The sequence below is a fragment of the Mauremys mutica genome, chromosome 1 (assembly GCF_020497125.1).
Source record: "Mauremys mutica isolate MM-2020 ecotype Southern chromosome 1, ASM2049712v1, whole genome shotgun sequence".
In the NCBI taxonomy this organism is placed as follows: Eukaryota; Metazoa; Chordata; order Testudines; family Geoemydidae; genus Mauremys; species Mauremys mutica.
This window is the reverse complement of record NC_059072.1, coordinates 112296054-112323688: the sequence shown is the minus strand read 5'-3', so window position 1 is coordinate 112323688 and position 27635 is coordinate 112296054. Positions and strand designations below refer to the sequence as shown.

The window sequence follows — 27635 nt, the reverse complement described above, 5'->3', positions numbered from 1 at the left end:
AACTTCAAGTGTTCTGGACAGGCTCAGCAGGCTGGGTTTTCTCCCAGAAACTACTTCCTCCCCAAACCATTTTTTCTCTCTCAGTGCTTGTGTCCTATTCAATTTATTCATAAATGATCTGGAGAAAGGGGTAAACAGTGAGGTGGCAAAGTTTGCAGATGATACTAAACTACTCAAGATAGTTAAGACCAAAGCAGATTGTGAAGAACTTCAAAAAGATCTCACAAAACTAAGTGATTGGGCAACAAAATGGCAAATGAAATTTAATGTGGATAAATGTAAAGTAATGCACATTGGAAAAAATAACCCCAACTATACATACCAGGGCCGCCCAGAGGGGGGGGCAAGAGGGGCAATTTGCCCCAGGCCCCGCGTCCCGCAGGGGCCCCCACGAGTGTTTTCCGGGGCCCCTGGAGTGTTTCCCCTCTTCCCGCGGCTCCGGTTGAGCTCCCACAGGCATGCCTGCGGCAGGTCGACCGGAGCCCGGGATGAGCGGACCTGCCGCAGGCATGACTGCGGAGGGGGCGCTCGTCCCACGGCTCGGCTGGACCTCCTGCAGGCATGACTGCGGCAGGTCAACCGGAGCCGCGGGACCACGGCACCCGCCGCAGTCATGCCTGCGGCAGGTCCGCTCGTCCCGGGCTCCGGTCGACCTGCCGCAGGCATGCCTGCGGGAGCTCAACCGGAGCCAAATGCCGCCCCCCAGGGAAAGGGCCGCCCCACGCGCCTGCTTGGCGCGCTGGGGTCTAGAGCCGCCCCTGAGCGGGGGCCCCCCGCCGCCGAAGACCCCGGGCCCCCGGAATTCTCTGGGCGGCCCTGATACATACAACATGATGGGGGCTAATTTAGCTACAACGAGTCAGGAAAAAGATCTTGGAGTTATCGTGGATAGTTCTCTGAAGATGTCCACGCAGTGTGCAGAGGCGGTCAAAAAAGCAAACAGGATGTTAGGAATCATTAAAAAGGGGATAGAGAATAAGACTGAGAATATATTATTGCCCTTATATAAATCCATGGTACACCCACATCTCGAATACTGTGTACAGATGTGGTCTCCTCACCTCAAAAAAGATATTCTAGCACTAGAAAAGGTTCAGAAAAGAGCAACTAAAATGATTAGGGGTTTAGAGAGGGTCCCATATGAGGAAAGATTAAAGAGGCTAGGACTCTTCAGTTTGGAAAAGAGAAGACTAAGGGGGGACATGATAGAGGTATATAAAATCATGAGTGATGTTGAGAAAGTGGATAAGGAAAAGTTATTTACTTATTCCCATAATACAAGAACTAGGGGTCACCAAATGAAATTAATAGGCAGCAGGTTTAAAACAAATAAAAGGAAGTTCTTCTTCACGCAGCGCACAGTCAACTTGTGGAACTCCTTACCTGAGGAGGTTGTGAAGGCTAGGACTATAACAATGTTTAAAAGGGGACTGGATAAATTCATGGTGGCTAAGTCTATAAATGGCTATTAGCCAGGATGGGTAAGAATGGTGTCCCTAGCCTCTGTTCGTCAGAGGATGGAGATGGATGGCAGGAGAGAGATCACTTGATCATTGCCTGTTAGGTTCACTCCCCCAGGGGCACCTGGCATTGGCCACTGTCGGTAGACAGATACTGGGCTAGATGGACCTTTGGTCTGACCCGGTACGGCCTTTCTTATGTTCTTATGTGTCTTTTGACCCACACATTTGTCTTTGAGCAAGCCCTTTGGAATGAGGTAATATGGCTCTGCACACTTTCCCCCTAGATCTTAAGGAGCCAGTGTACCCCATGACAGTACACAATTTACAGCCCTACCTGTCCCTCTTATGGCTGTCCAGTGTTGGGGAAGGAGGGGAGAAGTAGCTGTCTTCTACTTCCCACAGAGAAAGAGAAACTGTTCCTGTTGTTGGTTCTCCTTCCTCTGTTCTAGCAGGTGCCAGTGTGCCTTTCACACCCTCTCATGCTCTCCTGATGAGAGTGGTAGATCTCCTGTGTCATCTGAAAAGGGAGAGGGAGAAGCGGGATGGCAACAGCTAGACCTTTATCCCCTGCAGGAAGAAGTCTGGCAAAATGCAGATATGACAATAAAGCTTTACGGTGATCTTCATATGTTATATTTTTAATTATTTTTATCCTTGGGTATAAAAGGACATGCTTGTGATCTGTTTTTCCTAGTGCATATTCTGGTGGCTGTAAGCATTTTGTTTTGTTCATCATTTGATAAGATGGGGACGGTGGTTGCGGTCCAGTGGATATGGCACATGAATTGTAATCTGGGATCCTATTTTCACCTCTGTCATTGACTCACAGTGACCTTGGGAAAGTCAGTATTCAAACCTCTGGTTTCTGGAAATTTAAGTTTACAAAATCCGATACTTACCCCACTGAGCCATCTCCTCCAACCCTGCCTGAGGTAGAATATGTCTGATCAAATCATGTATATAACATTTCCCTTTGCAACTTACAATGCAATGGAACTTTATTTCTTACAGAGTCTTCAATATAATCTGTATCCTAAAATGCAGTTAAATAAAAGCAGAGTGAGAAAATGTGTGTAATTATACACAGTTGTGTGTAGATACCATTGGGACAGCCCCTTTAGAGATGAAGATAGACATCTGCCCTCTACTAGATGGAAGATATCAGACTTCCTCCAAATGGAGACCTGAGGTTTCTTTGGGATGCTGTGTGTACACCGGCAGATGATGGCAATTGGCAATGCTGTCTCTATTTCTTTGGCCACAGGTTACAGATTGGTTCCACAGGGTGCACATTCTTCACAATAGTTTAGGGATGGAAAGGGCAGAATATCTTATGCATTTGAACTACAAGCAAAATTTAGGCAATCGGGTATTTGACTCAGAAACCAGACTAACATCTTTAATCTTACAGGCTACCATGAGCTATTTAATTACCATGAATGATCAAATGATTACTTTCACATTTCATTGAGAAAACAGCATCTCCCACTAACACCAGGCTGGCGTAGGGCATTTGTTAAATACAGACTCAGAGGAAAGAGTGCTTCTTGATGAATCCCCAACACAACCTTAGTGTTTCTTTGATGTCCCTCATCTAGGTAGCAATCTAGCCTGCCTCTGTGCTGTTTTGTTAGAGCTATGAGTGTTACGGCACAATGCCATATAGCTACAATAATTAATAATAGTAAATATTCATTATTAGCATTCTTAATTCATACATCTCAAAGTGCTTTACAAGGGAAGGCAAGTATCATTACTCTCATTTTATATATGAGGAGACTGAGGTACAAAGATGTAAAGTGACTTGTCTAAGGTCAGTGGCAGTGCTGGAAATAGAACCCAGGTCTTAACTCCCCATCCTGTGCCTCTGGATCACACTGTCTATCTAGCAACGTGCAAATTAAAATCCACTACTTTCTCCCTCTTTGGTTTTCATCTGCTGCTTGCCTTTCCTTGGCTTTGCACACATCAAGCCAATCTAAATCTGCTTTGATTTACATTATTTTTACTATCGCAAGGAGGTTCTTTTGTGTGAGGGTGCCACATAAATTGTCCTTTAGCTAGAAATGGGCTGAACCAAACGTCTGTATCCCAACCCCCCAGACTTTGGGAAAGCTCCAAGCCAGATCATTTGAAAAAAATCCAGGGAAAATTCTCCGAAAAACTGGAGGATGGCGATTTTTATTAGAATCCTTGTGAACGTTAGGTTATTTTTAATATAATTCTCAATGATCAAGGCCTCCAAATAACTGGGGTACAGAGAAGTTTCCAAATGTTTGGAGCCTATAGAACAGGGTAGGCAAACTATGGCCCGCGGGCTGAATCCGGCCCACCGCCGTTTTAAGCCAGCCCTCAAGCTCCTGCCATGGAGTGGGGGTCTGGGGCTTGCCCCGCTTCGGTGCTCCAGCCGGGACGCAAGGTCAGGGGCTGCTCCATGCGGCTCCTGGAAGCCTCATGACCCTCCTCCTGCGCTCCAGCTGGAGAGCAGGGTCAGGGGCTGCTCCACATGGCTCCTGGAAGCAGAGGCATGGCCTCCCTCCGGCTCCTACATGCTCCAATGGCCCTGCTCCAGTGGCCCCCTCCGGCGTTCCAGTGAGAGCTGCAGGGGCAGTGCCTGCGGACGGGGCAGCATGCAGAGCCACCTGGCTGCACCTCAGCGTAGGAGCTGGAGGAGGGACATGCTGCTGCTTCTGGGAGCCACTTGAGGTAAGTGCCGCCCGGAGCCTGCACCCCTGAGCCTCTCCCCACACCCCAATCCCCTGCCCCAGCCCTGATCCCCCTCCCACCCTCCAAACCCCTCAATCCCAGCCCAGAGCACCCTCCTACACCCCAAACTGCTCAGCCCCACCCCAGAGCCCACAGCCCCAGCTGAAGCCCTCCCCCCCACACCCCAGCCTGGAGCCCCCTCCCACACCCTGAACGCCTAATTGCTGGCCCCACTCTGGAGCCCACACCCCCAACCAGAGCCCTCACCCCCTTCCGCACCCCAACCCCAATTTTGTGAGCATTCGTGGCCCTCCATACAATTTCTATTCCCAGATGTGGCCCTTGGGCCAAAAAGTTTGCCCACCCCTGCTATAGAAGAAGCCCTTCAATAAGCCTCATACAACCCCCTCCATCAACAGGCTCCCCCTACTGGCTGTTGTCTTCATGAGGGAGGAAACTCAGTCATTTGCTACTCTCCTAATACCTTAAGGAGAGGATGGCAAGTCTATATCCTTTCTGGCATAGTCATGGAACGTTTCCCACACTCTAGTTGGAGAAGGGGGTTGTGGGGCACCTCACGCCATATCTCTCCAACAGAAGGCCTCCAACGTCTTCCCTGTTTATTTCTTTAAAGTTGGAGAGGCTTGGCATTTCCCTTCTCCCTTGGGTCCCCACTGTGTCATCACTTCCACTTGCAATGATTTACACCCACAAAATGTACTGTGGTGCAGTGCTGGAATATGTGTTAAGATTCCCTTACATGAATGGTCTTGAATGTAAAAGCCAAGTGAAAAGACTTTGAATTACTGGATATATTAGCAATGCCAGAGGGGTGTCACAAGTATGTAACACCTTTAAGCACTGATGCAGTGAGGATGGGACAGAACAGAGGGGTGAGCTTAGAGGGAGGAAAAAATCTTTTTAGATATATCCAATGTGCAATGAGTTTTATTACTGAAAAGGAAATATATAGTATCCCCAGATTGGATCGCTCACACATTTGAACTGATCTTGGGCTCCGGCTAGCTCCCATTGAGGTTTAATTGGAGTTGGGTCAGGCCACTGTATTCACATTTTTCCATGCATGGAAAATTATTTCTGTTACTTTGAATTACTATACCATTGGCTTTGGCTTTTATATAATAAAATAAATTCAGGCCACCTTTCGTATTCCAAGAAATTGCTCTCTTCAATGCCAACAAATATATTGACTGTTGAATAAGAAACAAAAATTGGATTACAAAAATAAAAAGTGGACACATCCGTAAAAATAGGCAAACTAATCATTAAGCATAATTTTTCTTTCTTGTGGGTTTCTGGACTCTTCCAATACTTTAAATATGAAATATGCTTTTGCAGGATTCTCTGATGGTTGAAATAGTGGGTTCTGTAAAAGTTGCCATGTTTAATCAGAAATAGAAGTCGTAAAGATTTAAAAATATAGTATTCTGGACTATGGATCTTGTCCATTAATTGGAATTTTTTGTTCATTTGACATTTGTCAATAAAAAGCTTGGAATGTCAGTAAAAAAATGGGAAGTATATTAGTAAATGTTTACATTTTGAGGTTTGCTTCTCTGATTCCTCTATGCCTACAAATGAACTCTGAAGATGCCATGAAGGGCAGGAAATGTCCTGTGCTAGGATCAGCATATGTTCCATCCATATTTTACTAACTGAATTCTGTTATAACTGCGAGAAAGTTAAGAGAAATTAGTAGATTTTGCTAATGGGCCTCTGTTCAAGCACCTTTTCATTATTCTCCATTATCACCACAAGAGGGTGCAGACTGGACCTCACTCCTTGAAAATCTAGCCCACATTCTGGTGACAAAGTCATCTTTGGTACAGCTCCAATGACTGCAGTGGGTTTACACCACAGAAGAGTTTGGCCCCCTGGGCTCTGAAATAAATAACAAAACAGAATAAAACAAAACACACACATACACAAGCAAGAGAGAGAGTGAGGGGTATTTAATGGTAAAGAGAAACTGTACATCTTAGGTGAGGAGGATTGAAAAGAGCTGAGCAAGGTGTCCATTCGTGTCCATGTCGAAGAGGAGAAATGGCAACAATGGTAAGGACTGAGGCGCTGTGTTCATCCAGTCCCCTGCATGCATGTATGGCTCTCTCACACACTCCACTGACATACACATGGAGTATATTTCTTTCCCAAAGAGCCCAATAGGGCCAGGAGACAGGTAGCAGCTCCTCATCCGCAAAGACAAAGTGGGTTACAGTGGAGGGAAAAAGGATCTCCTTGACAGACCACCCTAGACAGGGCTTTGGCAGATTTTTCTCATTGCCTTTGAGGTACAGAAGAGCTAGATGCTAGTTTCTTTTAAACTCTCAGGATACAGTAGTTCTTCCCAATTGAAGAGCACACCTTTCTCCCTCACTTGGAACAGGTGGTCTCCCCACCACTGTGCAGGAGTGCCTGCTCTGTCCTCATTCCAAGCACTCTACATGATACCTTGTATTTTAATCCATATTCTTCAGCACGAGACCTGGGCGACTTTCCCTCTTGTTTGACAAAGCACCAGCACTTCCTTTATAGGGAGCAGAAAATGGGTCCAAGTCCTCTTGTTTTGCTTGTCCAAAGGGCTTGGGGGCCTGGAACATGAATAACTAAGACTCTCACATGTCTGATTGTGACTCCAGATGTCCAACACCATGTAAACTTTTGAGTTTTAAACCACGAGATAGCAAAGTGAACCCACTTTTCTCTTCCTCGTCTCTGACCATGAATCAATCCCCTGCTTCTGGAGTGAGGTGGCTATGGGGGGAGTTCCTTTTGAGCAACTCTTTGGTTCCCTTCACTCTGGATTATAACATCCAGGGGGAGAAGGGTCGGAGGGCAAATTCCCCCTTTGCTCCACAGCTGAATAAAGGGAGTGGCAAACTGTCCAGTCCGATGGGGAAATTTCAAAACCAAAATGTCTCTTAAATAAGCTTTAATTATTATCATCTATTTATTTATACAAATATAAAATATATTTATATAGATTTATATAATATAGATTTGTTGCTTTGGTGGCTCTTTCATTTACAGACATACTGGTCGACGATCTCTGTGCACTTTTTACACTTCACAAAGCAGCACCAGTGGAACTTGCAGTGACAGCGCTCCACCTGGATGCTCTTGAATTGGTCATAGCCCCGGCCACAGCACATCAGCTCACAGCCATCCATGCCCTCTGAGGTCTTGTTACATAGCCGGCCCTGAGTGCCCAGTGAGCCAGTGGTCTCATTGCGCAGGCAATAGTCAGGGCTGGGGTCAATGTAGACCAGGTCCTCCTGCGTAGGTGAGTTGAAGCGGTTGTTTACCAGCTCCAGCTTGCCCTTGCGACTGATCCTCATAGCAGCTGCACTGTCATACTTCTCCTTCAGCAGGTCACCCACCTTGCGGAAGTCTGCCAGCTGCAACCAGCAGGTCTTGAGGCTGCAGGAACCTGAGACGCCATGGCACTTGCAAGCCACATCTGCCAGCTTGTACACAGCCTGCAGGGAGAGCAGATGGAATCAGACAAGAGCTGCATTAACCTTTCTAGCACTGGGAACTGGCATAATTGCGCTGAGTTCCTCTTCCTTGCGTACTTGCCCTGACCATCCCCCCAGTTCTCTCTCTCCCCAGAACAGACACAATCCTCCTTAGTCCTTTGGCATTGCCGTCCTCAGTACAACTGATCCCCTAACACTTCCACTTCTGTCCACAGTCCACACAGATGTGGGCCTGCCAGCCACTTTATCTTTCCTAGCTCCTGACCTGAGGGCTGAGTCAAGCACAGGAAACAGCAAGGGGAGAGACTCCTACTATTGGAAATGCTCCCCAGTCTTCTGGACTAATGTACTACATCCACCTCCCCTCAAATTCCATAGACGCAATCAATGCAACAAAACATCTGGGAACTTGTCAATTTCCTATAGGTAGAACAGGTAAACGATGCTATAGTTCTAGCATTATATCCATATCCTCTTGAAATAAATCCATGTACACAGGCTCTTTCCCTCTATCCCCATTCAAGAGCTTTGTTCACTCTAAATAAAGTTTCTGGAGGAGTCACTCTCTGTCAAAGAGGAACAGCTGGGATGGTAATAATGGTGTGAAAAATTAACAGATTCACACCAAGCGTGTATAAGCAAGGCATTCGCTCTCCAAGGACAATTCATGTTTCTTCAATGTATCACTATTCTGTGTACTGAGAATAATAACAGCATAGGTTTTACAGATTCAAGTGCAACTTTTGCACCACCTTGTGTCAAGTTATTCCTCTTCACCAAAATAATCCCTCAGGGCTTGTCTACACAACGGGGACTACAGTGGCATAGCCAAACTCAACCATAGTATAGACGCAGCATACAGCAACAGAAGGGTTTTTTCTGTCACTAGATAATCCACTTCCCTGACTAGGTCAACAGAAGCATTCTTCATTGGGAGTAAGGTTGGCATAGCTACAGCATGAATTTTTCATACCTCTGAGCAATGTAGATATATCAATCTAAATTTTAAGTGTTGACCAGGCTTCAGTTTCCTCATCTAGTGTCACAGTATGGCTGGTCTAAATTTTAAACATTTAAAAAGCAACCACTAATTTTCAGAGCGTCATTTAGGAGTGCTCAATTTGAGCTACTTTGAGCCTGATTTTCAGATATCAATGGGTGATATACGTCTGAAAATCCGGCTCAAAGTATTTCAAGTTGGATATCCAAAATTAATTATTGCCTTTGAAAAATTTAGCCCTGTGTGCATTAATCTCTTAAAAGCATGTGTAGAGATGATGTGCGGGAGAAGAGTCATGATTCCTCTTACCCTAATAAGGAGAGAGACAGACATTAAAAAAACACAAGAATAGAAAAACTCATAATCAGTGGGGAAAAAAACTTAACAGGTTGGGTTTGTTCATTACACTGAACAGAATTGTGTAAGTGAAACCAATCTCTCAACTAGTTTAGAGATTCCATAGTATTGCTACTAAGACTACTAGTGAGCAGGTGTATAAAGGGTGCCTAAGCCCTAATATGGCTGACAGCTAGTAGAGATTCTGCTTTAGCTCAAGTGGTAAATCCCTTAGGGCCCAGTCCAACTCTGAGGGTACGTCTACACTACCCGCCGGATCAGCGGGTAGCGATCGATCTATCAGGGATCGATTTATCGCGTATAGTTTATACGTGATAAATCGATCCCTGATCGCTCTCGCGTCGACTGCTGAACTCCAGCAGTGCGAGAGGTGGAAGCAAAGTTGACAGGGGAGCAGCGGCCATCGATCCAGTGCCGCGAGGACATGAAGTAAGTGATTTTAATTTGATCTAAGATACGTCGACTTCAACTAAGCTATTCTCATAGCTGAAGTTGCGTATCTTAGATCGATTCCCCCACTCCCCACCCCAGTGTAGACCAGGCCTCAGAGAAGACAATGCTCTGAGCCCTTAGAGAGGAGGGGCTTTAGTTCCATTCCTCTGTGTGTGATTTACTGGTAATTGCCCTTCATAGTGTAACATAACAGCTAAAGATCTGAAGCCTCTGGACTTGCCGTGGATTGGACTATAACTGTGCAACACCAACCACATAGCTACCTAAGGATCTCTGTACTGTACAAGACTGAACTACACTTGAATTTTCAGAGCACCAGACACTTCCTATATCCTAACTGACTTGCCTGCCTGCTTGTTATATATTTGTGTTAGCACTTCTTGGTTATTGTTGGGTTAAATCCCAAATTACTCATGCCTCTGTTGCCCTTGCATATGTTTTTATAAAGTAGTTTGTTTCTTCCTAATCCTTGACTTTGTTCCTTTAGGAAAACATTGCAACTTGATCCCCCTCAGTTAATGTCATGGGACCTTCAGCGTTTACTCTGACTTGGGTTTAAATGGCTGATTCTCAAAACATCTGGGTAATGATTATGCTGTGGAATGTGTATGCTACCAGTACTCACAAGCCCCTAAGGAGAAGTAAGCCTGGTCCCACTTTGCTTAGATACATACACAGTCCCCCATCCATTAACTGTGGGAGTCACCACTGTATTAGTCCAAAAATGACTCCCCCTTTCTCTATTCCTTAGCTGCTGGGATGGGGAAAGGGTGGGAGAAATTGTAGGTTCTTTACTGGCTGAGCTAAGATCAAGGTGAAGAATAACAGAGCCCACAGGAAGCCGTAAAGACTGAGTCTGATCAATGGGCCTGCCACAGAATCAGTCTGAAAGCATGTTAAATAAAAATGTTTAAACCCCCCTTTCCACAAGCCCAAGTTCCTTTCTGATTCCTCTCTCATAAGAAGGGGGATGGGAAGAGAATTAATGGAGAATTCCTATGTGGTTAATTAGATGGCCCCCTCCCAGCCTCACCTGGCACTGGATGGAGTGACTGATGATTGAGGCCTGCTATATGTTGACTGGGTAAACAGTGTGGAAGGACAGACTGCCAAAGTCTGAGAGACAGGGAGATAGATAAGAAATTAGGGAAATGGAGACCAAGTGGAGAAAAAGACAGATGGAAGGAAAGGACATGTTGAGATAACAGTCAAAGACAAACAAACAAGAGCAATAAAGCCAGGAGCCAGTACCTCAGAAACTCCAGAGTGGAGTGGAGAGGTGATGGGGTCAAGACTGTGTCTGAAACAGAAAAGAACATTGTTCTCTTCACATCCCCACCCTGACCTCCCAGCTCCTCCCCGTTAATATGGGTAGGGGAAAATTCCCCCTCCATCATCAGAGCTCTACACACAAACCAGGCACTGGTTTGGGGGAGGATATCTCAGTGGTTTGAGCATTGGCCTGCTAAACCCAAGGTTGTGAGTTCGATCCTTGAGGGGGGCCATTTAGGGAACCGGGGTAAAAATCTGTCTGGGGATTGGCCCTGCTTTGAGCAGGGGGTTGGACTAAATGACCTCTTGAGGTCCCTTCCAACCCTGATATTCTATGATTAGGTAGAATTCTCTCACATGAGAACTCTGTCTCTGAACCAAGATGGGACAATATGGCAAAACTGCCCAGAAACCAGAGGGAAAAAATTTCTTCCTTCAATTCAAACTCTGTCTAAAAGACAGAAATCACACTCTCACCTGAAAATCAGAATGGGGGTAGAACTTGAAGGCCACTTGCCAATGACCACTGGTCCCTCAGAGAATAGGTACTGCTTATGCCAGGTGAGCCATGCTGTAGTTTTTAATATGGTCCCCACCCTTCTGACCCTCTCATGTTCTTCCCCTTCCTTTCTGTCTCTATTTACAATATATGGAGTGCCATGATCCCATATTGCGTCATATTCTCAAGCACAAAATCTTTAACGTGAAAACTTAGCACAATATAGAGATTTACCACTGTGTTAGTAAGTCACAGGTGTAGGGAGGCAGGCTGGGCCACTACTCCATGGACTGGACTCCATGGACTGCCACTTTGTGCATTGGCAGTATGCCAGGCTCAAGCACAGGAAGCTATTCTTCTTGCTCTCTAATTGTTCATGTTCAACTTCATCAGCTAGAAATGTGTGTGTGTGAGAGAGAGAGAGAGACACTTTCTGCCTCATTGGGTCTGATTGTGTCATTCTCCTCTAGGCTGCTTACCTGCAGCTTTTGATCACTCACTGAAGTGAGCAGCATATTAAAGGATCATTGTCCTGGAGACAGGCTACACATTTAACAGCAGTCCCTAGAGGCTACACTTTTGTTTTAATTTTTCACCTAGTTATCTCACCTCTCCCCACATCACCTCTATTCAGAAGGAACATGTCAGATGCTTGTTCCAAGGAAGAAACTCATGGGAATTAGTGTGTTCCCCGTGGCAACCCCTCATCACTAGAATTCAGCCCAGCCAAATACATCTCTTAGCTCAAACATAGTCACTTTTAGGCTATGTCTACACTACTGACTTTACAGTGGCAAAGCTGTACCACTGCAGCTGCACCACTGTAAGGTCTCCTATGTAGCCAATCTATGCCAACGGGAGAGAGCTCTCCCACCTCATAATTAAACCACCCCCACTGAGCGGCAGTAGCTATGTTGGTGGGAGAGAGTCTCCCGCCAACATAGCACTGTCCATACCAGCACTTTTGTCAGTGAAACTTATGTCGGTCAGGAGGGGGTTTTTTTCACACCCCTGACCGACAAAGTTTTATCAATAAAAGTGCTAGTGTAGTCATAGCTTTAAAGTGAGATGTAAGATCATGCTCTTTTCTATATTTTAAGACCAGAAGGGATGATCTAGTCTGACCTCCTACATAACACAGTCAATAGAATTTCATCCAGTGATTCCCACATCAAGCCCAATAATATGTGGCTGATCTTCAGCATATCTTTTAGAAAGACACCCAGTCTTGATTTAAAGACTCCAGTTGATGAAGAATGCAATATGTCCCTGGGTAAAGCTTTTGTTCAGGCTAGCCGCTAACTGCAGACCATGAAATCTCCTAACCCTTAAAGCACTATCTACAAATTCAACCATAACCACAACCATATAGAAAACAGCAGCCCAAACACAGTTAAAATGTGATTGTGTCTAGTACTGAAGACAAGACCTGACTGTTTTAAGCTGAATCCCTGAACCATGATACAACCCAGCTCTGTACAAAGCTATAGCACTGTTTGAGCTTGTGACACAGCAGTTAGATTCCTGTTCAAATGACAAGACAGAACTGGATTTTAACCATGTTGTGGGACAAATGTCTACTAACTTGATCCCCTCACATAGCTATTATTGTAGTCTAGATGAACTCCTAGTCTACTGGCTGCTATTTGCTATGTTTGATCCTAGTGAGAATAATTAAATATTTACATGGTTGTTTAATGAAAAAACTGCAGCTGCCTCTCCAAATATAGGGCAGTTAAACCCTCAGCGCTTTGAATAATAAAGAAACATTAGGTGCCAGAGCTGTCAGTCTGCTGCCTTTCACCAACTGCAATTTTACCTCAACATTGGTTTTCCAAAAGGAGTGGACAGAAATGCAAAAGCCCTTAGCAGTATGCTGACATCTGTGCTTATGACACATGATGATTTCACGGTCAAGAAAGAGAATTCTGGCTAAAAGACTCTCCTAGTTCAGTGGCAAAGTGAAAGCAGCAATTAGAAATAAAAAACAATATATAACAAATGGAAAAGGGGAGAAATAGATGGCAATCAATATAAATTAGAAGTTATGAAGTGGAGAAAATTGATAAGGGAAGCTTAAGACATCAGGGAAAAATCCATGTCTGGCACAGCTAAGGACAATAATGAGGTTTTTTTAATATATTAGGAACAAAAGAAATCCTAGTAATGATATAGACCTGTTACTAACTAGAGAGAGTAAAATTGTTAATAACGATGCAGAAAAGGCAGAAGTGTTTAATAAATATTTCTGATATGTATTTGGAAAGAAGCAGGATGATTTACTCATATCACGGGATACGTAAGTACCTTCTAATCCTCCTTAGTAACTGAGGAGGATACTGAACAACATCTATTAAACATTTTAAAATCAACAAGCCTGAATAACTTGCACCCAAAAATCCTAACGCTGATTGAGGAGATCTCTGGCCCACTGATGTTCATTTTCAATAAACTTTGGAATACTGGGGAAATTCCAGAAAACTGGAAGAGAGCTAATGTTATGCCAATATTCAAAAAGAGCAAGAGGGATGACCTGGGTAACTAACTATAAGGTGGATTAGCTGGACATTAGTCCCAGGCAAAATAATGGAAAAACTGATACAGAATTCCATTGATAAAGAATTAAAGAATAGGAATACAATTAATGCCAGTCAACATGGTTTCTTGTCAAACAAATCTGATTTCATTCTTTAATGAAATTACACGTTTAGTTGATAAAGGTAACTGCATAGATGTAATATACTAAGGCATTTGACTTAGTACTGCGTGACATTCTGATTGAAAAACTAGCAAGATATAATATCAATAGAACATACATTAAATGGATCAAGAACTGGCTGACTGACAGATCTCAAAAAATAGTTGTCAATGGGAATCATTATGTTTCTAGTGGGTTCCACAGGGATAGGTGCTAGCCCCAACATTATTCAATGTTTTCATCAATGACCTGGAAGTAAATACAAAAACACTCCTGATAAAATTTACAGATGACACAAAGATTGGTAGAATGGTAAATAATAAAGGCACGCATACAGAGCCATCTGGATCTCTTGGTAATACGGGGCTATTCAAACAAAAGGCATTTTAATACAGAAAAATGCAAAGTTCTATATCTAGGACTAAGGAATGCAGGCCATACCTACAGAATGCCAGAAACCAGTGACTCGGAAAAGGATTTAGGGATCATAGTGGGCAAGCAAGTGAACATGAGCTCCCAGTGCAATGCTGTGGCAAAGAGGGCTAGCGTGATCCTTGGATATATAAACAGGAGAATAGTGAGTAGGAGAAGACAGATGCTTTTACTTCTGTATACAGCATTGGTGAGACCAATACTGAAACAATGCATACAGTTCTGGTGTCCACATTTAAAGGAGATGTTGAAAAATTAGAGAGGGTGCAGAAAAGAGATAAAAATTATGTGAGGGTTGAAGAAAATGCCTTACAGTAAGAGACTTAAAGAGTTTGATCTGTTAAGATTGTACCTCATGGGGGGAAAATACAGAGTACTAAAGGATCTTTAACCTATTGGAGAAAAGCACAACAAGAACCAATGACTGGAAGCTGAAGCCAGACAAACTCAAATTAGAAATAAGTCACAAAATTTTAACAGTGAGGGTTATTAACCATTGGAACAAACTACCAAGGGAAGTGGTGGATTCTCCATCTCCTGATGTCTCCAGATCAAGATTGGATGCCTTTTTGGAAGATGAGCATTAGCCAAACACAAGTTATGTTTCAGTCAGCCAAAAGTTATTGGGCTCAGTACAGGGATAACTGGGTGAAATGTAATACTCTGACAGACTGGATGATCTAAAGGTCCCTTCTGGCTTGAAACGCTATGGATCTATGAATGACACAGGTGAAAGAAAATTCAGTGTCACAGGAATGCCCCTACCCCCACCCCACTACCAAGGTCCCACTTTGGCAACCCCAGTAAGGTTGTGTGTTGGAAGAAAAACTGACTGAGGCCCAAATCCCCAAATGTGCCTGGGCAGTACAAAATTGATTTAGCAGGGTTGAGGATCTGGCCCTGAATGTCCATGGCATCCAGTGGCTTAGCAGACAAAAGGCTTTGGACACACCTTGGAGCTCTTCACTGGCCCTAATTCACTTGCTGGCCAGAGAAAACTACAGTAGAACCTCAAGATATGAACAGTGGGATTACGGACTTACCCATCTACTGGACACCCTGTGAAACCAGAAGTCCTCAATCAGGCAGGAGAGCAGACAAAATAAAAAAAAGCAAATACTGTACTGCCTCAGTGCTTCAGCCATTGGGGGGCTTGGGGCTGCAGCTTCAGTGTCGGGGGGGGGGGGTCAGGGCTCCAGAGTGGGGGCTTGGGGCTTCTGACCCTTGGGAGCACTGGGGCTCAGGGCTTTAGACTGGGGGGAGTGCTGGGGCTCGGGGCTTCAGCCCCACAGCTCCGTTCCCAGCTTCAGCCCCACAGGGGATGTTGGGGATCGGGTCTTCAGTCCTGCATCTCTGCTCCCGGTTTCAGGGGCGGCGGGGGCACCAGGGCTTGGGACTTTAGCTATGTGGGGAGCACCGGTTTCAGCCCCTGCGCTCTCCCCATAGCTAAAGCCCTGAGCCCTGGCTGCACACCTGCCTCCCCTGGCTGAAACTGGGAGTGAAGCCGCGGGGCTGATGCCCCAAGCCCCGGCATGCCCCCCACACCAGGTTGAAGCCAGGAACAAAGCCACAGGGCTGAAGCCATGATCCCTGGTGCCCCGCACCCGGCTGTAATCAGGAGCGGACTTGTGGGCTGAAGCCCCGATCCCCAGTGCCCCCCACAGGGCTGAAGCTGGAACAGAGCCGCAGGGCTGAAGCCCCAAGGCCCAGTGCTCCCCCCAGGTCTACAACTCTGAGCCCTGGTGTTCCCAGGGGGCAGAAGCCCTGAGCCCCCCGCTGGGAGCCCTGGCAGCCCCTAGGATCAGAAGCCCCAACCTTCCATTTCCCCCCACCCTGAGCCCTGACACACACACATCTGCCCAACCCTGCGGCTGCAGACCCAACTCCCCCATGGCTGAAGTCCGCAACGTCTTGTTCGGAGTTATGGACAACCTCCATTCCCGAGGCAAGGCATCTATAACTCTGAGGTTCTTCTGTAAGTGCCAAACTGATCTTGACTGTAGGATTTACAAAGAAATGGTGAAACTAGGACACTGCACCATACCAAGGGAGTTACTGGTATCCTCTGGCCCATAGTTGACTGACTAATACTGTTCCTTATCACCACCCATGAGTGACTTGACACCCAAACACACAATGAGTTCTTGATCTGCCTCTGCTCCAACCAAAAGGAAAGGGCCAGCATCCAGCTTACCCTGCGACCAGCCTCATTGTTCTGCAAGTTCATGAGTGTGCGAGCCTGCTCCTCCGACCCCTTCGCGTAGTTCTTCTCCCTCTCCCTGGCATCCACAAATTCCTTGGCGAAACGGTAGCCATACTCCACATTATCCCCGCAGCCACCCCATAGCCAGTCTCGGGGCAAGTCCTTGGGACGGGCTGTCCGGCTGCAGCCACAGGTGGAAAGCTCTCCTTCGCGGCATGCACGGCTGATGGCATTCACCACCCCAGCGGCACTAACGGCATAGGTGAAGGCGGTCTCTCGACTACCTGGGAGAGCAGGAGGAGGAGAAGATTAACAAAAGACAAACCTCCTTTGATAAATACAACACCCGTCATGGGGAGACCTAATAGACTGTATAGCAATGGAAAGTGGTGTGAGCCCAAAGGCACAGGACATTTGAAATTAGGTTGAGAAAAGGATGGGATAATGTATTGTAAGGAACAATTCTGCACTGGCAGATAAGAGATGGACGGGATGGGAAATTCAAATAGGCGCTGTTCATAACATAGGTTTGCATTCCTCACTTTGTTTGTATTTAAGGAGTCCATCCACAAGACACCAACTATCCTATCCCAGCAGTTTTAGTGTAGCCAGTACCAACAGCAAACCTGGCTCTCTGACATACCTGAGCTGGGGTCTCTTTTATGGCCTGAGGTTGTTTCCTGGTAATGGTATACACAGTGAAAAATAAAACATTTAGTGCTCTCATTTTGGGAGGAGGTATATTTGTGGAGGGGCTGTCAGAGAAAGGTTATTATTATTATTATTAATTTTATTATTTATTATTTGTATTCCAATAGTGCTTGCGCTGCGCAGTTAAGCACCCTGGAAGCGAAAGTCCTCAATTTACAGAAGAAACAGCAGCCGCCCAAGCTCTCTCCCTGCCACCATAGATCCATCAACGTGTTTTAATCCTGACCTGGAGGGAATGTGCAAGAAGTGGGAGGGTAATTCACTCTCCGTAAAAATTCAGTTCTTGACCTATCTGGTGAGACTGCAAATAAGTGGGGACGAAGTGCAAGTAAGCCTTGTCTACACAAGAAAGTTGCTCTGGTTTAACTAAAGGTGATTTTAAACCAATTTAGTTAAACTGGTGTGAACCCTTGAATAGACACTTTTGTTTCAGTTAAAACCTTCCTTATTTTACTTTAGCTAAAGTCAATTAGGAATTGGCTTAAGCTAAACCAAAATAAGCCATTCTTAAACCGAAGTAAGAATATCCACACAAGGGACTATGCTAGTGTAACGATAACCATACCTGTATAACTATATCAATATTATTGTTAAAACTTTCCCATATAGACAAGGCCTATATTAACTGGTCGACAACCTTCTCGTTTAGACAAGGTCTTAGTTGCAATGGAACTGAGGAACTGAATACCTGTCCTCTAAGAACTTCCCTGCTTTGAGGTGTCCACCTTCCTCTGCTCAAATTATGTATCTTAACTGTATTGTCTGTCCAGTTTAGATTGTAATGCCTTGGGGCATGGATCATAGCTCCATCTGTGTATTGTACAGCATGGACAAGAATGTCAGCACTCAATATAAAAATAAGGAACTGAACTGAGACTCTCCAAGTCTTCCATGTATGTCACCAAACAGCCTTCAGGTGATACAGAGAATGATTACCTGAGCTTCATTTGCACCAGCAACCTAAGTTTGAAGAGCTACAGATCCAAAGTACTAGTACCAAATCCCAATATCAAACTGCCCACTAATTTTCTCAGCTGAATTAGGCCTGATCTACACCTAAAACTTAGTTCACCCTAGCTACGTTGCTCAGGGGCGTGAAAAATTCACCCCGAGAGACATAGGCTATGTCTACACTGCTCTCTCCTGCCAGCAAAATAAAACCACCTCCAAGGAGGGGCGGTAGCTTTGTCAGCAGGAGAGCATCTCCGGACGATAAAGTGCTGTCCACACCGGGACTTTTTGTTGTTAAAACTTTTGTTGGTTGTGGTGTGTTTTTTTCACAGCCCTGACTGACAAAAGTTTTAACAACAAAAGCGCAGTGTAGACATAGCCTTAGCTAAGTCCAGCTAAGAACTAAGGTGGATGGAAGAATTCTTTCATTGACCTAACTACAGTTTCTTAAGGAGGTGGAGTTACTACAGCGATGGAAAACCCCCTTCCATCGCTGTAGTAAGTGTCTACACTATGGCACTACAATTGTAGTTCTTATAGTGAGATATACCCTTAGAGTATCACCAAAAATGGATATTTTAAGAATACATTGTAAATCATGCATCAGGCCTCCTTGGAAGGACTGAGCTGGTGATTTGGGTGTCCTCTTTTTCCAATTTGCACATCCTGAGAAACCATCATTATTAGCAACTTAACACCAGTTTAGTGGTTAACGACCCAAGACAAAGGCAGGACTGTGAGGGGGTACCACCCTTGCATAGAGTGGTTTGTTGAGAAAATTTTCTAGTGAAATGCAAACAAGGAGAGGACTTACCATATAAAGAGAACACCCATGAAACCCAGTGGTACAGTCATCTGTGACATTTTCCGGGAGTGTAGGAATGATTCACAGAATCACTTTCTCTTATGGAAAAGTAAGATGTGCTATTATGTCTCGCTTTTGTTTTTCTACTTAGTTCAACACAGCGTGTCAACTGCTGTTATTGCATTGATTTCCTTGTTTCAGAAGGAGATGAGGAATAGCTACTAAATAAGCTGTGGAAGAGGTCCACCCTCCAGCAGATAAGTATTTGTATGAATGTATAGCATCCATGCTGCAGCATATTTACGCCACAATGCATGTGGTGTGTGCAGCAACTGTGCTGTAATGTATCTGAGTAACTATACCAGTATGGATAAGGCTTAAAAATGGTACAACCCGTTAGTGTGGATGCAGTTATACTGGTATAAACATGTTTATACAAGTGGAGTGAGAGAAGGTGAGTGAGGTAATATCTTTTATTGGAACAACTTCTGTTGGTGAAAGAGACAAGCTTTTGAGCTACACAGAGCTCTTCTTCAGGTCTTTCTAATAACCTGGGACCAGCATGGCTACAACAACACTGCAATATACAGTAGCCCTGTCTGTCTCAGAATATTAGACAGACAAGGTGGGTGAGGTAATATCTTTTATAGGACCAACTTCTGTTGGTGAAAGAGACAAGCTTTCAAGCTTCCACAGAATTGAAGAAGAGCTCTGTGTAAGCTCCAACGCTTGTTGGTCCACTAAAAGATATTACCTCACACACATCATCTCTCTAATATACAGGTATAGTTCATTCCTATACAGAGAGGAGAATAAGCTATACTGATATAAGGCACTTTTATATCAGTTATTATAATTATATCCACAATAGGGGTTTTACCGGGTACAGTAAAAGCTGTTTCTTCCAGCACTTCACCAACCAGAAAGCTCTATAAACTGGCATTTCTGATCTTCATTGAAATTCCAGTTTATAGTCTGGTTGGCGCGGGGTCAGCAGGGGATTGGGGTGCAGGAGGGAGTTTGGAGCACGGGCTCTGGGAGGGAGTTTGGTGCAGGAGGGGGCTCAGGGCAGCGGGTTGAGGCACATGATGCCGGATCCAGGGGGACGCTCACCTCGGGCGGCTCTCCACAAGCAGCAACCTGTCCTGGCTGCTCCTAGGAGGAAGCGCTAGCTCCACAGCTCTCATTGGCTGAAAACTGCGGCCAATGGGAGCTGTGGGGGTGGTGCCTGAAGGCAGAGGTAGTGCGTAGAGCTTCCTGCCGCGTCTCCATCTAGGAGCAGCCAGGACAGGTTGGCGCTTGTGGGAAGCCGCCCAAGGTGAGCGCATCCCGTGCCCCAACCCACTGCCCCGAGCCCCCTCCTTCACCCAAACTCCCTCCCAGAACCCACACCCACTCCTGCACCCCAGTGCCACACCCCCTCCCACATGCAAATTCACTCCCTCTTAATTAACCGGCATTTTTCACTTACCCGCACTCCCTATTCCCCCAACATGCCAGATAAAACAGCTTTTACTATATAACTATATCAGTAAAAAAAATCACACCTCTAACCAACATAATTATACTGGTACAAAATCTATAGACCAGGCTTTATAGCATATTCAGCTGAGGAGTCTGACAGCACCAGTGCCCTGGGCGCACCTGCCTGATGTATATTTAAGATCCAGGTCCTGAAAGTATAAAGTAGACATAAACCTAAGTTGCAAAATTCAGAGCTGGATTTCAAACCCATTGAAGTTTGGGGGTGCATGGACCTACAGTTTTGGTACACCCCAGATCAGTCATGAAGCTGCAATCAGGTTTAGACCGGGGTCATCTCTAGTACAAAGCAAATATGTAGATCTATCTATCGAGGTTTTTGTAAGGTGTGGCACAGTGGTGTGTGAACACACGTGGGTACATTGATATCACTCCATTCAACTGCCCTTCATTACAATGGTTATCCCTCATTTCAGACCCAAATGTACCTCTGTTCCACACAGATATGGAGTCATGTTACATGTTTAGTAAGTTATTTTCATTAAAAGTGAGCAAACATGAACAGAGGTTACAGAAAATGTTATGTGGAGTAATGCGATAAACCCTCACAGCATTTTAAGCTTCCTGGTTTTATATCCCCCATTCTCGGTCTGCATGCCAAGGCCATCTGAGTATTGTGATTGTCCGTGCAGCATTTGCTCTATACTCTGTTCCCAGGTTCTCTCTGCTTTCCTAGGTGTTTTTAAGCAGGGGCGGCTCTAGCCATTTCGCCGCCCCAAGCACAGCGGCACGCCGCAGGGGCCGCTGCCAGTCACCGGTCCCGTGGCTCCGGTGGACCTCCCGCAGGCGTGCCTGCAGATGCTCCACCGAAGACGTGGGACCAGCGGACCCTCTGCAGGCACGCCTGGGGGTGGTCCACCGGAGCCACCTGCCGCCCTCCCGGCGACCGGCAGAGCGCGCGCTTGGTGTGCTGGGGCCTGGAGCCGCCCCTGTTTTTAAGGTCTGTCTTCTGAGTGACATTAGCAATGGAGTGCTCCAGTACCTTCTCTGTGGAGCTCTACTGCCCTCCAGTGTCCACTGCACAATCAAAGCAGTGGGAATAAACAAGGGCGCTATTGGGATGTGATAAGACAGGCTGTAGGCATCAATTGTGAAAATGCTAACTTGAGCTTTAGACTCTCCTTTCTGGACTCAAAGGTGAACCAATCCCAGCAACTCTTTTCAAGGGGATTGCCTGGAAAGGAAGGAGAGGCAGACCTGAACTTGGTGGAAGAGTGAGGCAAAAAAGATAATGAGAGCTGGTTAAAAAGTGTATTTCTAAATTTTTATGATGAAAAATTGTCTTATTTTTTTTTCAGTGGCAGAACATGTTTATTTTTCTTACATTTTCCAATTTTGACAATTAATATAACAAATATTAAATACTAAAATTCTTTTGGTTTTTCCCCTTCTCTCCCTTTCACCCCTTTTTCCTTTTCTCCCCTTTTCCTTTTTCCATGTCACCACTGAAAAGAAAGGTGGGCAGAAGGGAAGGAAAACCAACTAAAAACTCAGACATTTTTCACGGAACATATCATTTTTCAACCAGCTCTAGAAATTATAGGGCTCAACTGGATGACTTGGGACAGCCCAGTCAGGAGAGAATGACTGGATTGGGGTGGGAACAGAATATGGTTTCCTCTCAGAAGATACTCCCAGTAGTAAATTCTTTACATTACATTATATGTTTCTTTATCCTCCCCTTTAAGAAATGCAGCCTTAAGAATATATGAAATCTCTATTATAGGGCAGGGACCAATATTTGAAGGGCAATTTCTGTACTTCAGTAATCAGAAATTGCTCTTTGCCAGACTAGACTAGACCAAAACCTATAACAATACTCAAAGAAACAGTCACTTAGAAAAACAAATATAACACAACCAGTTAAAGTGCTACACATCCCTGAACAAAATCTGCATGCTAGCAGACTGCCTTACCACTGTAAAATATACAAAACTAAGGCAGACTTACTAAACATAGATCAAGGCTATGTCTACACTACCACTTATGTTGGCAAAATTCATGTTGTTCAGGGATGTGAATATTCCACCCCCTGAGTGACATAAATTATGTTGGCATAAGTGGTAGTGTGCACAGTGCTATGTCCGCGGGAGCTTCTCCCACCAACATAGCTACCGCTGCTTGTTGGGGATGGATTAATTATGCCAAGGGGAGAGTGTCTACATAAGAAATCTTACAGCGCCACAGCTGCATCAGTACAGCTGCGCTGATGTAAGCTCTCTAGTGTAGACATAGCTCAAGTAACCGTAAACCAGGGCCTACCATTCTAAGGCTGTGGCTACACTTAGCACTTCAAAGCGCTGCCGCGGCAGCGCTTTGAAGCGCTAAGTGTAGTCAAAGCGCCAGCGCTGGGAGAGAGCTGTCCCAGCGCTGTCCATACTCCACCTCCCTGTGGGGAATAACGGACAGCGCTGGGTGACCAAACTGGCGCTTTGCAGCGCCGCAATTTGCAGCGCTGGAGAGGGTGTGTTTTCACACCCTGCTGCAGCGCTGCAAATTTGTAAGTGTAGCCAAGCCCTAAGCTGTGGCCAAACTGTGCTTGGTGTAGTCTTAGAGGGTGAGGGGAAAAGCTGCCTTCACACAACAGATGTACTTCCTGGATTTGGGTGCTTATGGGCAGCCCCCAGCATAACCTAGAACAATGCTTGGGTCTTCTTTAATTTATGCCCTGATTGCCGGCTGACAGACCAGAACCATTGGAGCATTCTGGCCAGACCCTCTTTCTCCTATTACTTATCCCTTCTCCTCTCCCCAGACTCTGACATGCTCTGTACCACCACTGGGGATATTCCCCAGTGAGGAAATGCATCTGGTTTCCAGCCCCGTTATGCCACTGGAACAGCATAAAGGAACCAGGATGCAATACAGAATTGAAGCCTACAGGTTAAAAATGGGATAAAACCACAAACTCAGAGAAGAATGACTTTACACCAACATGCTACAGAAGAGATTGAAATGGCTTGATTTCTACTCCAATATCAAAAACATATTTCCTCAAATTATCTGAAATTACAGAAGACATTAAATAAAAAATCAATCCAAAAGATCTGTGCCTAAGCCTAGGAGAAGAGAGACAGCAGCAATAACATCACCCTATGTAGCAGCTTGTCACTGACAAAGGGCAAGTCTACACCCCCCCCCTTAAGTTGATCTAACTTACCTAGCTCAGGGGTGTGAAAAAGACAAACACACACCCCGAGTGATGCAAGTTACAGCACCCTAAGCGCTGACCACACCAGTGCTATGTCAGCAGAAGATGCTCTCCCACTGACACAGCTTCCACCTCTCACAGAAGTGGAGTAATCATGCTGACAGGAACGCGCGCTCCCATCGGCATAGAGCGTCTTCACCAGATGCACTACAGCGGCACAGCTGCATCAGTGCAGCTACACTAATGTAAGTATAGTGTAGTGTAGACATAACCTCAGTAATAGACAATGATGATGAATTATCATAAAACTCATGACATTGTGAAACCCAGTCCTGTGCAAGAGAGACCTCAGATTTATAGATTTGTAAACTTTTGCAACACCTATATCACTTTTCTTGCCATTCTAGTGTTTTCATTTTGTATCTGAGTGTGCACTCTCATGAGAATATACCAGGAACGAGGTACAGAGGGGGCAGGTTCAAATATCTGTATTAGAAGTTAAATTTTTAAATAGTGGACACACCACAAACCATGTCCCCACCAGCCACCACCACACACACACAACTAGACACACATGCACATGCACACCCCCACGCATAAACACACCCTCTCTACCACAGGCACCCACCACCACCCATACCATAACTAGCAGAAACATCTACACCAATACTGCCACCACAAACACCATAGCCATCAGAGACACCTACCACCACGCCCACACTAGACACTCACACAGGCCACCACTGTTTTACCACCAAAACCAAAGAGTGGGCAAAGTTACCAGGATCATTGTAATTGAAAGGGCCTTTCTCTGTTTCTACCCCTTCTCCATTTCATTTTGGCTCCTTTCCCTACATAACCCCCACCCTCCCTATGTCCTCTGTTCATCCATTGACCCCCTTTTCCTTCACCTCTGGCTCTTGCTTCCCTTTTGTTCACTCTGCTTCCCCACCCAGGTTTGGACTTGTCTCCTAACTCATGGACAAAACTGTGATGGGTGGAGAGGTACTGAAGGGGAAGGGAATCCCTCGCTACATGGGACACTTCCTGAGCCTTTGTTCCTGTGGAATTGTTTCCCACCCAGTGACTCAAGAACATAATAACGGCCATACTGGGTCAGACCAATGGTCCATCTAGCCCAGTCTTCCGACAGTGGCCAGTGCCAGATGATTCAGAGGTAATGACCAAAACAGGGAAATTATTGAGTGATCCATGTCCATCCCTTGTCAGCCAGTCCCTACTTCTGGGAGTTGGAGATATAAGGACACCTGGAGCATGCAGTTGTCACTCTGACCATCTTGGCTATAGCTATTGATGGCCCTATCCTCCATGAATTTGTCATCTATCTCTCCCTCTGGCAGCTAGATGATTGATACATAGATAGATAGATAGATATACTTTTGGCCTTGGCAACATCCCCTCACTCTCCTTCGGGAGGAGCACAGGAACGTGCATATGGCCCTGGGTATGTTCAGGAGAGCGGTGTGGGAGGCTGAAAGTACGAGTCAGGGAGGGGGAATCAGAAGGGGTGTGTCCGGGAGAGGCAGAGGAATGTGAGGGGGCTGGACGGCGAGAGAGAAGTCGCTGGGGCTTGACAGGGTTGGGAATCTGCAGGCTCAGTGACAGTGACCAACCCTCCAGCGCGGTGACTGAGTTTGTCAGCGCAAAGCTCCGCCGGCGGCCCCTGCGCTCTGCAGCCGTGGGACGGAGCCTGCTGCTTCAGAGCAGAGACACGCGGGCTGCTCGCGGTGCAAGGAGAAGCTAAAGTTTCATGTATTGATCCCCGGGCCGCGTCCAAGGGAGCCTCGCTAGGAATCTCCACTCCCAGGCCTCGGGTGCTGAAGACCGAGGATTCACGCCATGCGCCATTCAATGGTATCCCTGAGCCCATCATTGGGGGTGGGGGGGCTAGTGCTGCATGGGTCATTCAATAGTAAATAATTGGCTTGGTGGGTGGGGGTGGGAAGCGTCCTGACTAAAAGGGGCGGGATGGTGGGGGGTGGCCTACTCCCATTTTAACACCTTCTCTTTATTGTCCTGGCGGTCGGACACATCAAACTGCGCCCGGATTTCTCAGGGCCGTGCCATCGGGGGATTGCATTTCAAAAGGAGCGGGGACAATGTCCCCAGGTCACACCTCGATTCAAGCGCGGCAATGGCCCGTCAATGCGCCTCTTACCGCCAGCGGGGTAGGAATTGTCCAAACCTCCCTCCCAGGTAAACAAGGGCTCCCACGCAGGGAGCGCACATCGCCCCGCTTAGCAGGGCTGCGCTCCCTGTAACCGGGGGCTCTGGGGACGTCAACCTGGATCGGCGGTTACTGCTTTTATCCTCTTCCCTCGCCACCCTCCCCGATCAATAAACACAATCACACACCCCCCCTCCAAACCCCAGCTCCGCATTACGGCGTTCAATGGGCGAGGGGAGGCCTTCCAGGCCGGTGCCCCTGGCCAAGCGCGAACGGAGAGAGGTGGCTGGACGCGAGGGCTTCTGCGCTCCCTGCTCAATTAAGAAGCACGCGCATTTCAGGAAATGGAAACGGTTCGTTCAATGCGGATTTCGAACCTCCGCTAATGGGTGGCCCTGCTGCTAAAAGTGTATTTGAACAGACCAGCCTTGCTCGACATCGCCATGAGTATAGGCAACAGCCTCCCAGGCACCCGCTCCCCATCCTGCCTCTGCTGCCACCCTTACCTATTTTCATTACCCTGCCAAAGACAGAGGTATTGTCCACTGTGCTGCAGTTCCACCTCCTCTGCCGGAACTGGTACTGGCACTCCTTGATGGCATTTTTGGCTCCTTCTCCGATGTACACCATGTGTTCCTGGTAGAGCTGGCAGAGCTTCCTCTGGCCTGGGGAGAGCCCGGGGAGTTGGCTGCACACAGGCTGGGCTCCGATAATGTACATCTCAGGTCTCTGAACTGGGTTCATCGCCAAAGACCTGGAATGAGAAAAAACATCAAAAAAGGGGAGGGAAGGGACCAAAAAAGTAATCAGCCAGTTCCGATCTCGGAGTGTCTCCAGGCCTAATCGGGAGTCCGTGCCAGCACCTTCCTGCCAGCCAAGGGCTGAGGCTGGGCAGATCTCTGGTACGGCTCTACCAGATGCTAATCTTTTCCAAGGCTTTGGCAGGAACAAACAGCGCGTTTGTAACCTGAGTTAAAACATAAAGAGACACTCGGGATGGGGAAGGCGATGCGCTGAGGCTTTGCACACACAAAAAAAAGAGTTAATCCGTTTCTATGAACTGCCAGTAAGCGCTGCCTCCAACTCGGGACATTTTCCTCTCCTAGGAGAGGGGTTTGTCGAGAGTTGGACAATTAATAGGAAACCTTAACGATCCTTTCGCGTGGGCTTTACCGCAGAGAGGCAACCAGCCGAGATCCCGGAAATTCTCTCAAGCAGAATTGGGTGGGGAAGGGACATGGGTTTCTTTCCAAGGCGGGAGGGGGCGGATCTGGAGACTTCTTGCAGGTACAGCAAGAAAACCACGAAACCCGCCGATTTTCACTCGAACATGGGCACAAAGCCCCCGAAGTCCGGGGGAAGAGCAGCCCTGACTCCCCTAGCGGGCTGCAAAGTCCCACTTCCCTACACTGGAAAATCACCTGCACCCCAAAGGAGGACAACGAATGGAAAGCAGTGACTTGAGACTCACCACCAGGAATTCGCGTCCGCCAGGAGCTGGGTGCCGCTGCAGAGGAGAGCGACGGTGAGCAGCAGCCTCGTCCCGGTCATAGTGCGCTTTTCCCGGCTCCGGCGCCCTTGGAAGAGCCCTTGAACCGACAGGCTCCAAGACAAGGCTCCCTGCAAAACAACGAGCAACCCCAGAGAGGGGCCTGAGTCCAACGGGCGTGCGGGGATCACATCAGGGTCCTGCTCCAGGGAAGC

The 27635-nt window shown here is 46.5% G+C and overlaps 1 protein-coding gene across 1 annotated transcript in view; it reads right to left on the bottom strand.

Annotated features, from left to right (window-relative positions):
* Positions 1–6141: 6141 nt before the first annotated feature.
* The window catches only part of WNT5B (Wnt family member 5B), a 107955-nt gene continuing 86461 nt past the window's right edge, over positions 6142–27635 (bottom strand). The window contains exons 3-6 of the mRNA XM_044991297.1: positions 27403–27551; positions 26438–26685; positions 16575–16867; positions 6142–7669 (exon numbers count right to left, since the gene is read on the bottom strand). Coding sequence (XP_044847232.1) covers positions 7211–7669; positions 16575–16867; positions 26438–26685; positions 27403–27551 — 1149 coding nt within the window. The 3' untranslated portion in view covers positions 6142–7210. The remainder of the gene's footprint in view (positions 7670–16574; positions 16868–26437; positions 26686–27402; positions 27552–27635) is intronic.